Source organism: Numenius arquata, chromosome 10 (assembly GCF_964106895.1).
Source record: "Numenius arquata chromosome 10, bNumArq3.hap1.1, whole genome shotgun sequence".
Taxonomy (NCBI): Eukaryota; Metazoa; Chordata; class Aves; order Charadriiformes; family Scolopacidae; genus Numenius; species Numenius arquata.
In genome coordinates, this window is record NC_133585.1 from 12,272,594 (window position 1) to 12,288,281 (window position 15,688).

Here is a 15,688-nt window from a genome sequence, read left to right on the forward strand (position 1 = left end):
AGCCGTGACAGCTGGGGAGCTGCTAAGAGAAGCCGGCGATGGCTGTCCCTCCCAGCCCTCACTCCAGGGGGGAGCCGAGGTAAGGTTGAAACTTCTGCCGAATTCCTCCATTTCTTTTTTTTTTTTTTTTTTTTTTCCCTGATCGGAACCGCAGATGTCTCTATTGTAACTCGGGTTTCCAGCCTCCCCGGTGTGGAATCCCAGCGGCCGCGGGGGCGGGCCGGGGAGGAGCTGCCGGTCCTTAAATAGCGGGGGGAGCGGCGGGCACATCGCCGGGCAGGGGAGGCGATGGGATTCAGGCCGTGGCTGCAGGAGCCCGAGCACCCATGCCCGGTAAGTGCCGGTGGGACGCGGGGCAGCCCCGCTGCGGCTCGGCCGGGGCGGAGGGAAGGAGGCAGGGCAGGGCTGGGCTCGCTCCTCCCGCATCCCCGCTGGCCCCCTCGCTTTTGCCCTCCTCGGGATAAAGGTAGCCGACCCCGGTCCCCTGCACCGCGGTAGCGCTTCGGGAAAGTTTGGGTAAGAAACCAACTCAAACCTGTCTCTGAACCTGAAGGGCTTGCAGACCTAACCGGCCGCCTTCTGGAGCCGGCTAAGGAAAGAGCAGCCTGTATCCTGCAGATCCGTGAGGTATCTCCCATCCTCATTCCATGCCCAGAGCACTTTGCTGTCAGAAGACAACTTGGTTCTATGAGCCAGACACAGCAAACGCAAAGAATTCACTCCCCACCCAAATAATGTTATTTATACTGTACATAAGTTTATACTGTAAACGTTAACAAATCTGAGTATTTATATAGGGATTTAAAGCTTTCAGCAGAGAACTGCCAGGTCATAACTCTAAAAGACTTACTCCAAAGTTTAAGAAAAGTGTACCATCAGACAAAAAAGGACCTAGTCCCAAAGAGGACAGATGATGATCGTCACCATTTCTCTGTGCTAGGATAAACCTGTTACCTATTAACAGCAGACAGTCCCCCAGCACAGACCACTTGGAGATGAAGTGGTCCAACAGGTCTCTTCCATCTCCACTTGCCATGATCCTGTACCACAGCAGAATACAACATTAATTTCTCACGATGACAGGTAGTTAAAAGATACATATTTTCTCTCTGCATGCAATGGATTCAATTTATTTCGATGGTTGATTTTGTGACTAGTGCTACATTGTGCCCTAAACTATTAGGTCTCTTGCTGATCTAATCAGATAAGATGAACTAGAAGTGAGCCAAATTCTCCTTACATTCATTAAATCATAGGTAGCTTTACTGAAATGGGTAAGACTTTACCTTATGTCTACCACTCTGTCAAAATCAAAAAGCAGAATTTAAGCCAGTGGCAGTGGGTGGGTCACAAATACTTAACATCATTCCGCAGTGAACAAATTCAGTACATTAAACTTAATAACGAAGAGATTGGAAACTCATTCTTACTCCAAAATCAGTGCACAGCTGCTATACTATATATTGCATTACAGCCCACCTCATCTTACTGTCCTTAATGGTAAATGGTGACAAACTGGTTATGAGGGAACACAGGACCACTGCTGAGAGCATTAAAGACTTGGAAATGGAGAGGACAAGTTAAACAGACAGAATCCTGTTGAGCTTGCTTGAAATGTTAACCTTTAAGATACTTATGTCAGAGAGTAAAACCACCAGCCATATAAACATTCATATTGTTGATAGTACACCTGTATGAAGTGAACCATTAATTTCTATTATGTTCATGGGCATTAAACTAAAGTAATTTTTTCTACGCCAGGCAATCTGACTGAAGACGTACTCAAGCATGCCCTACAAAACTGAGAAACACACACATGGAATTTCCATACTCTGGACTACATTTGTCACACATTTCCTCATACCGGGCATTCTTATGAAAGAAAACTAATTTACCAGTGTAGCACAACTAGACTTGTCTCTGTATTAATATTAACCCATCCCAAATAGGTACTTGTTTCCTATTCCTCAGAATAAGTCTTGTATTAAAAGCCTGGCTAAGTGCTGAAATGTATTCAGCCCACCTGCTGGTTCCAAGGACAGCAAAGTGCCTGTTGCTGTGGTATCACCACGAGCAGGGCGGTTGCTCCATGGTGCTGGGAGATACCAGCGATTATATGACTCATGTGGAAGCAGCCAGCCAATTCCTGCGGTGAGCTAAGGCAACACACCTGGAGGGGAGCTGCAAAAATAAGTTGGCTTGTATGACTGTACAAAAGGCAGGAAAATGAGATAGGATCAGATAAAGGCCTTTGAGGCACTATGGCCAGGTTAATTTTATAGCACGAGGTATTTACATAAGCGTTCTGTAGCTGAAGGACATTTCATAGCACTTATTGCAACGTGGCAACAGTGAAAAACACCAGTAATACATGTATTTGCAACTCACTTGTTCTCACTACTGTACTACTATTACTGTTGACTAAATATTTTCTGCTTGTTTTGTCTTTATTTACTTGTTCCATCATACAGTGGTGGCTAACTGCAAGGTATCTACCAAGTGCAGACAGATAAAAATGAGAAAGGAATAAAGCGTAATCACAGTTATCTCTACCTAAAAGCAGAGAAGAGGAAAAAAGTCAACATCAGTTGTGAGATAAAGCCAGGTCTCTGTTGCTTCAGTTTCAGGGGAGACCCTGAGAACTGGCAGTACACACTACTCAGCTGATCCTGAGCTGCCTCCCATGGCTGCAGAGTGGAAGATAATTCTGCAGTTTGGGCTCATTTTCAGACAGAGGATACTCTGGTAGGACCAATTCTCAGTTGAGACCCAGTCACATCTCGATACACCAGTACTAGTTTAGTTGTAGGCCAAGGCAGGCTGGGTATAAGGTACAGTGCAGAAGTAGTCTTTCCAGCCTTGTACTCTAGCACACTCAGCAAACAAGAGAAAACAAGAAACTGAGCCCATTACCAATTGGCCACCCTTGGTCTAGTGAGAAATTCTCACAACAGAATACCTCATATTCACATTAAAGACATTTATTAAGTTTTCAATTTTATTAATGGGGGGAAAAAAAACCAACCCAAAACCCAAATTATACAAGATTTGTTTTTATCTGAAATAATCAAGATTCAGGAAACAGTGTTTAATGAACAATTAAATTTGACTTTAGAGATCAGGAAACACATGCATCCTTAGAAAGAAAACAACCCAGAGCTTTGCTTTGTTCCTTGTGCCAGGATCTAGACTCGGTGCAACATAGACTAACAGTTGAAAGAACAAACCAAACCAAAATAATGGTACCTTTTGTATTAGGTGCTCCCGGGTTTTCTTTTTCTTCTGTGATAAAGGCTGTAGCACTTCCGCCATGCTAAGGTAAAGGCTTATGCTAATGTAAAATAAGAGCCCAAACAACTCCTTGGGTTTTGGGTTTTTTCATCTGTCTAGTCTCCTACATTGCAGTCATTGCCAACATATCTGAACACTTCCTAATCTCTCACTACCAATGTCATACATCTTCAGATATCACACCCTAACCAAAGACAAACACGTGTGAGTGGATTGTCTCATTTAGAAATCATTTTGGAAAGTAAATCAAATACATCTGATTTTTTAAAATATTCCTGTCTACCCCCAAAATGTACATAATTTTGGTCCTCCTGTGATGCTTTATGTGCTTCTATGCCTGAACAGAACAAGCAGTTGCTGTTGTTGGAAGTATAATAGGAGGGGTCCTTTTATTTGTTCTTATTGGAATAACTGCATACCTGCTCTGGAAGAAATTTTGCCACCTCCTTTCTTATGAAAAGCTCACCAGCCCTGTCAAAACAACAAATGCAAATGCCATTTTTCAGGATGGGTCAACTTCTGAAATTCAACTAAAAAGCACAAGGTATATATTTTTGTTTTTAAAGCATACACTATTGGTAATTTATTTCAACTTGTCAAGTCTCAAATAAGGGGGTGATCTAAATATATGCATGTACTGAAATAAACAAGATCCCTAAGTTATATGAAAACATCAGTCATGTTCTGTTAAGTTCCTTTAGGAAAATAACATCTTCTGTAACTATGAATACAATGATATTTCTGATTTATGTAAAAGAGGTAATACATTCAAGGGTAATTTGTGCATGGATAGCTTTATCTGTTACCTAGACTAATCGGCCTCTGTTCCAGCATCATTCCTGGTGCTCTCATAAGGAAGCATCTGAGAACGAAACAACAGGACTTCAGTTCAGAAAGAAGACTGTCTTAAAAAGTTAGTTACTGGAGGGCTTTGGGGCTCTAAAACAAGCAGCTGCAGTTAATTCTTCCTTTCCTTTAGAGGATTATTTCTAAAGAAGAAGAAAAGGAAGAAGTGAGGGATCTGTCTGAAGAAATAAGATCTGATGTATCTCACTGGACCTTTAGGCATTATATAAATAAAATCAATTGCAAAACAATGGGTACTTATCCTTTCTACCTACGTATCTCTGTAGAATTTTTACAAAATTGTGAGAGAAGAACAGTAAAATAATTACTGTTACCAAGTTTGGTTTCCATATTTAAACCAGAACAGTCAGTAGCCATTGTTGTCTTCAGCAGATCCAGAAGCGTTCCGTTTATCATTCCTCCAACATTGCATGGGCGAGACTGGATTAACCTGACGAACGAAGAACAGGTTCAGGAAGACAGTGACCCTTACATGATTCCTCAGTCTGGGCCACGGTCATCGTTTCATTCTTTGGGTATGGCATTGCAAAAACGGGACTCTTTTTAAGGGTAACTTTATTATTATGAAGCATGTTTATTGGGGGCATACCAGACATACCATTACACAGTACAAGCCCTAAAGACTACATGTATATATATTACATATATAAATTGGGCCAGAATGCAGCCATTGTGGTCCCACAGCTGTGGGATCTTGCACATATGGAAGATAAAGCAATCTCTCCTTCCATGTTTTGTAAAGTCACAACATGAGTGTAACTCAGGAAGTATCTGATTGTTGTCCCCAGACACAGCAGAGTGACCAGACGCAGACTGCAACAACGAATACCCCAAACTACTGAGGTACAGTCACAGGAATAAGAGGAAGAGAAGTGGTGCAGCCTACAACTACTCCCCCAAATTTGAGGGAGAAGGAATTAAAATACCAAGTTTATGCAAAAATAGATTGTTAATAAAGAGATTAATGTGATATCTCTAATACAGCAGTAGTAATAAAAATGCCTGCTACAGTCTTGAGACTAATCTGAGGCTACTTGTTTTTTATTTCATGAAGCTGGAGCTTACATTGTAGGGACCATTAACCCAGAGCTGTACAAGTTCCCCGAAGACAAGAGCGAGACGGATTTTCCTGAAGGCAACATTGGCCGCCTCTGGTTCTCTATAGAATATGAGCAAGAGTCAGAAAGGCTCCTCGTCTCCTTGATCAAAGTCAGAAAGCTGCAGCCTCCTGCTGATTCCTGTAGTCCGTTTGTGAAAATCTACTTGCTGCCCGATGAAAGAAGCTACTTGCAGTCTAAAACAAAACGCAAAACCCTTAACCCGCAGTTTGATGAAAACTTTGTTTTCCAGGTACTTTTCTTCTTGATAAAGCAGATTTTTGTTCGCAAATATTGACTTGTCAAACTACAGTACATGTTTTGTGAAAAGTAATTTTCTACTGACTTGTACCAAGATACAAGGCGTTTCAACTGGGGATAGGATTTATTACTGTGGCTTCTGGAGATCCTGGGCTACTTAAGTTTCTGGCTCCAGAACTGATCTTTCTTGTGGTCTGCACCAAAATTGAGGATTCCAGAACTTGCCCTGGGAATGACAAAAACTCCAGTTTGGACTATGGCTGAGCAGTTCAGCCCAGAAGCTCTAGAATTCCAGAAGCATTCTATACCAAACTAATGCTTTCATAGCTTTTAGTTTCTTGGCTGTGGAAGTCGGCTAGAAACTAGGACTCAAGAGATGTCTGGTATACTATTTGTATGTATAGTGATGTAAAGCTAGGAGCTTGGTTCCATATGCCAAGAGGCTTTGAGCAGGTGCCAAAAGACAAAAGCTTTAAAATCAGAAAAGTTTGTATCAGACAACAGAAAAATTAATGTTTACAGATTTCTAGACATTTGTGTCTGGAAGTGGACACAACATATAACATTAGATCTACACGAGTTGAAAAACTGCCAGCTAACTTCAAATTTTTCAAATTAACTCATTCTATTTCAGCTTGCATCTTTAGACCCTTACATAGCTAAAATTTTAGGCAAATTAAGAGAGTGGACTTCAAATAACCAAAGGAAATCTCCACCTACCTCTAACATGCTTTGAAAAATTCTCTTTGAAGTCATGCTAGATTAGAAAAGTCTCACGTTTTACAATTTATTAATATATTCTTCCTTTTCCTGTACAGGTTTCCAGTAAAATGTTGCTCCAAAGGACGCTGAAATTTTTAGTTTATCATGTTGATAAACAGAAAAAGCATCATCTCCTAGGCCAAGTTATCTTCCCACTGAAAAATGAAACATTAACCGATGACAACAAACTAGTCATATGGAGAGATCTGGAGAAAGAAAACTTGGAGGTATGCGATACCTGGCTGCTCGGCATTGTGGAACTTCTGTCATCTTACAAGTATTAAAGGGGTACAGCTGAAGTAGAAGTTTGTTGTATCAATACATCGAATGCAGAAGTATTTGACAAACATTTGGAATCAAAATTCCCATCTTAACCTGAAGAGCCATAGCTGCTGTATAGGGATTATCCAACTGCTCAGAAACAGTTACAAGTTAGGAGACAGTAGTATAAGAAGCAACTTTTGTTATTTCCTTCTGGTTTGAATTAGAGCAGAAAAAAGCAGAAGCAGCAAGGCAATAGGCATCACCTGGAAGAGACAGGAATTCAAAGGTTCAGGAATGCTGATTAATTGGTTCTGTCAAATGTCACACCAGCATAAAGCCATTAAAATACATTCACATGCGTTGGTGTGGCACAAACCACTAGTATGAAGAACTTCCCCGCCCTTGTCTGTGCGAAGAGAGAGTTTTCAGATATATTTGACAAGTGTTCTTCTGCTTCCAAAGCCTCCTTCAGAGTACGGTGATATCCAGTTCTCCCTCAGCTACAATGACTACCTGGGCCGCCTCACTGTCGTGGTTCTGAGGGCAAGGGGATTAAAGCTCCAGGAGGAGAGCCACGCTGCCAGTAAGTGTGATTTCCCCTCTGCTATCAGTTCCAGAATTCCTGTTCTAATTTGCTCCTTCCCCATCTGTCCACCCAGGCTTTCACTGAGTGAATCTGAAAAGAACAAATAAATATCCTGGTGATTTAATTTGAGTGGAAACAAGACATACTTTGTTACTGGGGTAATTAGATTTTGATAGCTCAGTTCTGCTATTTGTTGGTTTTGTTTCATAACAAATGGATTGTCTCATGTCATCAGCAGCAGGTTTTTTTCTCCTGCTTTAATACAGTTAGCAACATCCCTTTGCTGCACTCCAATCCAGAGAAGGCAGTATTTCAGGAGATACTGACATTAACAGAGTTGCCTCAAGGCAAAAGCCCAAAGGTAACAGCTACAGGACAACTGCTTAAGCTAAACAGTTGTCCTGGAGAGAACTGAATTAGGAAAAGATTCCCATTTTAGGAAAGCCTGGCTGTTGTTCAAAGGACGACAACATGGAGTCACAATTTTTCTCCCTTTCTACAGTGGGAGTTTCCCTCATATATCATGCTCATGTGTCCTTGGCCTCAGAGATGTTGAGTGTAGAGATCTACTCAAAATGCTGTTTAAAATCTAAAAACTCAAAGCAAAAACAGAAGGAAGAACCAAACTTGTGTTTGAATCTGTAATGATTTTTTTGAAGGGCTTTAAACAGTATTAAAGCAAAATACACCCAGCTATTAAAAAGTAAAGAGGTTTAGTTCTCTGTATAAAAACTTCAAATATGAAGGTTTTTTGAGGTTTGAGTGGGCTGGTACCAGGATGTTCAACTTTAGAAACAATGCCCTCTAAATGAATAAATCTACATTCATAATGTTAGAGATAAGCTTGCTCTTTTTACAGCAGAATTCATAAATGAAGACATGCACAGTAAAATGATGAGAATATAGAGGTTTCCAACAAGCAGAATTATACCCTGTACACTCGCTGAAAGAGAAATATGTTACAGCATGTAGAAACAAATAACTAAGGTAAGGATGGCCAGAAAAATTATGACTGGCTTGTGGCAGACGAAAAAAGTAGCATCATGAAGAGTAAGTGTTCTAATTTTGCATCATCTCAATAGCTTTACAAGAGAGGGAGAACACACTTCTTAATACACCATGTCTCTGCCTGCAGGTTGTTGTGAAGTTCTGTAGCACAAAGAGCCAGAGCTCAATGTGTTTCTTTTTACAAATCTAATGTTAGTCTTTCATGTTATTTTAGTGCTAGTACACTTAAGGTTATCACAATAAGCAGGAGTCATGGGAATGGTCTGGAAGGAAGAGCTGCCAGAAGGCGATTCTCCAGAATATATTCCTAAGAAAAAAAAAAAAAAAAGAAAGAAAATAAATTGGGTGTTATTTCCTTTGGTAATGCCCTTCAAGTATGATTTGGGGTCCACAGATTCTCCAGTAAATTCTGAAGAATCTGGAATAAAAAGATTTCTATATTAACAGGGATTAGTGCAACACTAATCCTTGACAGAAGATATGCAGTACAGGACAGTAAGGAGACATTTATTTTTAGATTCAAATTGCTGAATTAAATGTATTAAGAAATAATAAAAGTAATGAAAAGTCCTACTTTGTGCTAGTGGTGTACACAGTAACTCTTTCCATATATAGCACTCAGCAGCTCTGTGAAAAAAAAAGTCTGTTCCAGTAATCCTGCACCCTCTGAAACAGTAATGAGAGCCTACTGGATCTGCGGAAATAACAAGGAGACATTACAAGTCCATCAATGCTGTCTCAGTCCTGATATTTCTAATCATTTTTGCTGCACAGATGAACCTTAATGAACCAAATAGCAGGGAGTAATAAACACAGCAGCAGCATGGAATCTATTACTGCTTCACTGGAAAAGAACAAATCTTTAGCCATCAATTAAGATGGAATTTCTACATGCTTGTCACTAAATTTTTTAGAAGGGTAAGGAAGAATGGAAAATTTCAGGCTGCTTTGGATCTCATTGTCAAGGATCTACTGAATAAGACCACAATGCAATACAGGTCCCCTTCAGGAAGCAAAGCAAAATTTTTTTGTTGTTCTTGTCCCCATACTCACACACATTTTTTTGGTAATATTTTCTAGAAGAAAGCAGAGATCATTGATCTTAAATTTTCTACAGAATCCCTTACCACAGGGCTAGACATCATTAGTAAAACTTTTTGTTTAAGGATTCTTCTTTGACTAGGAGAATCTGTTCCCCTGAAATGTATCCCGTCCAAGCGCAGGCTGCAGCTCTACAACACAGCTCCTCCCTCATGGCCTCCCTTGTCTTGGGTCAAATAATCATGTGATCAAATACATGAAATTAACTACTGACCCAACAAACCAAGCCTTCAAAAAAAGTCTCCATCAGATGAAGGGAAGGTACAGAAAGATGAGATCAAAGATGCAGGGTAAGAATACGACTGCTCCTTTTAACAGCTCTTAAATTGGAAAGTGCACTGCGAAACTGCACCTTAAGTACTTTGTGTACTCCCTGCTTAATGCTACGCACTGCCATCCTGCCACGTGTGCTTCATGAATCGTTCATGATCTGATTTTATACTTAGCATTGACTCCTGAAAGGAAGAAATTCCTCAGGCCTTCTCCCAACTGCCTCTGATGTATTTTCTTCTTGAATTTCTTTTTTCTCCAAGGTGTGTATGTCAAAGTCTCACTGATGAACCATAATAAATTCATCAAAAGTAAGAAGACAGCAGCTGTTCTGGGATCTCCCAATCCAGTGTATAATGAAACCTTCAGTTTCAAGGCAGATCAGACAGAGCTGGATACAGCAAGCCTGAACCTCTCTGTGCTCCAGAGTATCAAGGGAGAAAGTAAGCTATATAAATTATAACTAAGGTGTCATAAATCTCCTATGTATCATAGAGATGCTTAAACCTGGGAGGAACTAATTCCTTTTCAGCAATAATCATAAAACATATATAAGTTCTGGGACAGAACTTTCTTTAAAAAGTTTCACAGACTTTCTTTAAAAAGCAGAACAATGTATTTATGTATTTGCTGTAAGTGTCTGTGTCTCAGAGGCTAAAGATAAATTTAATGGAAGACATGAATAACTGTAGGCTGGTCACTGTCAGTACAAGGTGGTGTACTTTTGTTTCATTGTGGTATCCTCAGAAAACCATCTTATGCAATTATATTCTGTGAACACTTGTGTGGGTAGTCCCCAAAATTTTGAAGCCATTCACTGTTCCTAAACAAATTTGAAAGAGGAATAGGAATTTTAATTATCACAGCAGTTCAAGCAGTGAGAAAGAAGAGAGACTACAAACATTCCCATTCCCTGGCAGGAAACCTGACGGCTGAGGTCACCTTTTACTAATTGTCGGAGAATCCATTAAGGAGTTCTGCTTAGAGAGGCAAATCAGAATTCATTACTTCCACTGCTCACGAGAAAAATATCTTCCCTGCAGTGCAAATGACCTCAATAATGAAACATTAATACTCTGATTTGGATTCATACAATACTAAGAAAATTCACTTAGGTGAGATTTTTGGGTAGGTGCTTTGGCTTGGAGGATTGACAAGAACTAGGATCAGTGCTCGAGCCTTTCACCATTTTCACTTGCCAAACACTTTAGAAACATCCTGAAGTTCATGTAAAGCAGGTTCAGATTATTTTCCCCATCCACAGCTGAAAAGTTCAGGCATGAAGAAACAACCTGCTCATTGGCAGAGGGTAGTCAGCGGAAACCCACATACTGCAACTTCCAGCTGTCTCAGAAACTACATCTACTCTTTCCCAAACTAGAAGACTGTATGAATCCTACTAAGGCTGCCGATGCCTAGAAGCAGGGCACACTCCCACAGTATGCTTGATGTAGAGGGGCCGGGCAGATACAGATTTATGTGCCTTAAACTGATTCTAGTTCAGAGAGCAGGCAACAGGGCAGGCCTGAATTGACTAAATACCCACTTACTGCAGTACCTTTTCATGCTCAATCTTTGCATGTAGACACCACAAGACTTGAAATAGAGTGAATTCCTTGATGAAAATTTTAGTTTAAAAATAACTTTCAGAATATGCATTAGAGAAATACAAGTTAATATTCTAATTAGGTAAGGATTTCTGAGCATCACTTAATCACTAACTGCTTGCTTTTTTCCCCAGAAACACATCTGCTAGGACGTGTAGTAGTTGGGCCTTTCATGTACACCCGTGGCAAAGAACTGGAACACTGGAATGAAATGATCAACAAGCCCAAAGAGTTGGTTAAACGATGGCATGCTCTCTGCCACAGCATGTAAATAGCACGGATAAAAAAACCCCCACAACCTTAAAATGGAAAAGCTCTGCCTTTCATAATCTAATGATAAAGGGTACAAAAATCTTTGACCGTTTTATACTCCTAAGTAGAAAAGAATAAAATAAGTAAATTCTTTCCTTGCCCAAACACAAAGAGAAATCTTGGTCCCTGCTAGGCTGGAACTCTATCTTTCCTCTCTTCAAAATACATTTCCAATTTAATGTGCAGCAGAGTAAGGAAAAAAAAAACCAGGAAGACAAACATGATCTCCTAGTATTAGCTATTTTGACTAGTACATTCCAATTCTTGGTCACCAGTTCTAGGCACAAACAATCATTTGTTATATGGATAGAACCCAAAATGACCTAAGAACTATCAATGATGATACCAGGCTTAACTGTCCACTGCAAAGGGATGGAAGCCCAGTAAACACACCAAAACAGATAAAGCCCAAAAGATGTTGACTGACTACTCAATTTACAATTTATTTAAAATAGCAGCATTACATTGAAATCCTCTTTTGAATATGAATGATGGAAAGCACTGAGTGTTCATTGATGAAAAATCTAGAAGCACTTGTTCGCATCCCTCAGGACAGTGTACTTCTTGCAGTAATTTAGATGTTTTCAGCTGACCCCAATGTACAATACTGTGTTGACACTATGGGAGAGGTATAAAAGAAGTCCTGAAGTCACAAATGGTTGGAGGCTGGTAGGACTACTGGAGTACTCAGAGAAAATACAAGGAACTTATCCTGTCCTTATAGTTCTCCGTAAACACATCTCTGCTGGAGACAGAGCATCAAATTAAAAGAACCTTGGGTTTGACCTAGTATGGCCATTCTTACACTGAAAATCCAGTTAGCCCCTAGGATATATATCTGTTTTAATGGCAGAGTTTTCTTCGTTAAGTAAATTACTGTTCTGTAAAATAATTCAGAACAATTATTTTTAATCAAAATAAAGGACATTCTTTCCCTTCTTGATTGTTCACTGGGGACCTGAACTCTGTACCTTTCACACCGTACGTCATAAGCCAGACACACAGACTATTGCAGCAAAATATTTTGTACAATTATGTTCCAATCTCTGCAGCTGAAATAAAGCCAGCTTCCTTTCAAACAGGATACAATATTAATTAATTCAATGTATTCAAAAATTATATTTATCTGGGGAGATGAGAACACTTTTTGATAATACCGTTATTATCTAAAGGAAATATTATAAGTAAGAATATATCTGAGAAGAATTGTAAGGTAACAGACCCCACTTCATCTGATCTCCCACTTGAAATGTTACATGGTACCCTCAGTCCGTCTTGCTATCTACACCACAGGATGTAGGTTAATGAGTGAATGAGTCTAAACTCATTCCACTTAATTGAATTTTACAAAGTATTCATCCCTCATTATATCTGTTAAATGACTAATGCCAGCACCCCCAACCCCAAAGAGCTCTTTTTCAAATTTTATTCCTACAAAAACACTGAAAAAAGTAAAAAAAACCCACGAACAAATAGACAACATGTTTGATCTGGAAAGGAAAACTATACATAAACTCTATGATAACTATATTACTACAATAAAGCAATTTTACCAAACACATTATGTCCCTCTTCATGATTTAAATCATACTAATAAACACTAAAGATCTTAAATGTAAACTATTAAGAATGTTTCAGACGGTTAGATTTACTTAATGTACAGTGTCTATTAACATAAAAACCTCTAAAGTGGGAAGTCACTTGTCTGACAATGTACAGTACAGTCCAAGTAATAAAACAATGTATTGTACTAATGTGGTTTTTTTTCTTTGCACTTCTTAATGTACTGGTACTTCCAGTTTGTGTGTTCAACAATTCCAGCTAAAATCATGAAGAAACATATTTAAATGCACTTACCAATGTACTTGAGTTTGCTCAAGGTCATCCACGTGAAGTAAAGGAGAAAGATCCTTTTTGACTCTTCCTGAAGTAGTGAGTTACTCCAGTAAAGCAAGAAACATTATTAAATAAGAAGGTATAATACAGTGTTATCAATTGTCACACAATAGAGCAATTTTTTTACCTGCCACCTTTTATAGATCATCCATCTGGTCTTGTGCTTGAGACAGAGCGAGATGAAGGAGGAGGAATGATTACAAGACCTCTCAGTGCCTAGAAGTGCTTTTTTTCCTCTAAAAAAATTTTAAATTTTACCAAGATGCATAGCACAGAAAACACCCATCCAAGAAATATACAAGAAATAGATACAAGATCATACAAAATGTGACACCCTCCTCAATACTTTCCAGTACTGTTGACAAATACAGGAATTTCTAATGCTCTGCAATAAATCTAGCACGTAACAATGAAAGTATAACCCCTTCAAATGACAGTCAGCAGCAATTTAGCACCATTTTAGAATAGTCATGAATAACGGCTATATTATTCTTAAGAACAGGATCCTGGATAAGAAGCCCTACTCAGAGTATTTATTTATATTCCTTTGTGGATCACTCTCTACCTTACCTTCTCTCCCAATTCAAATTACACCTATACTAATCCTTTAGGAAGCCTAACAATCACTGCAATCTGCACTACTCTTTCCTCTGAGGAAATCAGAGACCAGATTTGCTTGCTCCCAAAAAGCTGTACATTCAAAAAGCAGCAGCTTGATGAAAATGAAAGGGAGCAAGATGCATTACAAGCGATAAAGGATCAGAAAGCTCCTTCAGCAGAAATCTCTATGCTAGATGGAAGCACAGAAAGTGAAATAGTTTCCTGTTTGAAAGACAGGGAGTAAGTACAAGGCAGCAGAACCTAGAAATTTCACACAATTACTGAAGTGAATATAGGAACCAAAAAACCTATACAAATATGGTAAATTTAAAGTTAACATTGAACTGTGGTATCTGTCATGTTTGTAACTTGGATTTCAAGAAGGAATACTGTTAAACAAGAGTCAGAGTGATGATCTGAAAAAAAAAAAAAAAATCAAGAGAAGGGAATGAGGCAGTCAGGTCCAAGTCAGCTGGAGAGACCTGACCATAGTACGTAGATCTTTGTGATTAACCATAAACAGCCCACCAGTCCAGACAGCAGGAATTCCATCCAAGGTTATCAAATCATCCTAAAGAGACCGCACATAGACAAGATGTAAAACAATCTTTAAGACTTCTCTCATGTAATCAATGTCTGGTTTTCAAGAGTCTTACTACACTCAAAATGTTCCTAGATTGTTTTCACTCATACAGGATCAGCATTGGTGCTAATACCTCATTTAAATCCAAACACTGAAATTCCTCTTCCCTTCAACGTATTTTTCCCTGGCATTAAGAAATTCACATTCAAGAACCAAACATTACTGAATAAAGCACAGTTAGATTAAGGTAAAGGCACAGATGCTTAGGACTTTCCCTGAGGTGATGGGTTAGGAAAACGTCATCCTGTTTTTGCCAGGTCACATGAAACTAGGTAAAAAGTGCTTTTACAGCGAGGTGAAATTCAATCATTGCAAGTCTCTTGAATTCTCCTTTTACAAAGCTGTGATTTTCTGTATTATCTTTAGCACAATTTCTTAACAGTAGCAAAAGCAATTTTTCATTCTGGATCATCAGATGAGGACACAATTAGTCTCTTCTGTGACTGGTTCCTTCCTTGTCCTAAGGCTTGACGCTGTGGAAATTATCATTCCTATACAAAGGAATCACTGCAGACTCTCTGTAGAAGGGGCTACCTAATTTATTCTGGAGATTGTCCCACCATTTGGCACACCAGTGGGTGCTAGTGCTGAGCATAGTTTTTGGTGTCACTGTGCTGTCTTTCTTACACTAGTCTCAGGCACAGCAGGAAATTGATCTTGCTGGTGTAAGATCAGCATTTCTATGCTTGCTGACAGAACTGTCAGAGACTGTTTCAAATACTGGGAAATTATTTTATCACAAAATTGCTAGGGCTTAAACCAGAAAACTAAGCCTGCTATGAGAAGCAGAAATGCACAAACTTGTTTGATCAACAGAATCTGACCAGATTGATCAGTACACAAGTAGTTAAATACAGAAATAAGATCAGTGACCATTGTGAAACTCCAGCTAAGAATTAATTTCTTCAAAGTCATCTAGTAATCCTCCGGATTCTCTCTTGCTGCCAGATTTGATCAGAAACATTACTACCTCCCCCTTTATTGGTACACAAGAAAACACATGGCTTCCACATAGCCCTAATCAACATCAAAGACCGACAGTCCCAAACTGGTTTCACATGAGAAAGAATCCAAATTAGCACCAAGAAACATGGTGATTCAATTCTAAGTTGCCACTTCCAAG

The 15,688-nt window shown here is 39.3% G+C and overlaps 1 protein-coding gene across 3 annotated transcripts; it reads left to right on the forward strand.

The window, feature by feature from the left end:
* Positions 1-217: 217 nt before the first annotated feature.
* Positions 218-13,179, forward strand: LOC141469298 (synaptotagmin-15-like). Of its 3 annotated transcripts, none has more exons than XM_074154766.1 (8): positions 218-333; positions 3,798-3,835; positions 4,531-4,673; positions 5,213-5,508; positions 6,335-6,505; positions 7,005-7,125; positions 9,771-9,950; positions 11,249-12,861. In XM_074154766.1, exons 1-8 carry the CDS (start codon positions 289-291, stop codon positions 11,383-11,385), a joined length of 1,131 nt encoding a protein of 376 aa, XP_074010867.1. In that variant the 5' UTR covers positions 218-288; the 3' UTR covers positions 11,386-12,861. The 3 variants fall into 3 exon arrangements, with proteins under 3 accessions (XP_074010867.1, XP_074010866.1, XP_074010869.1); XM_074154765.1 differs by having other exon boundaries at positions 278-333; positions 3,637-3,835; positions 11,249-13,175; XM_074154768.1 differs by lacking the exon at positions 3,798-3,835 and having other exon boundaries at positions 278-333; positions 11,249-13,179.
* Positions 13,180-15,688: the final 2,509 nt, after the last annotated feature.

What these genes read in the sequence shown, in the direction of transcription:
- LOC141469298 (XM_074154765.1), top strand. An exon ending in ATGAAAACTTTGTTTTCCAG is followed by an intron (nt 5,509 to 6,334) that starts GTACTTTTCTTC and finishes TTTCCTGTACAG; the next exon opens with GTTTCCAGTAAAATGTTGCT. An exon ending in CCAGAGTATCAAGGGAGAAA is followed by an intron (nt 9,951 to 11,248) that starts GTAAGCTATATA and finishes TTTTTTCCCCAG; the next exon opens with AAACACATCTGCTAGGACGT.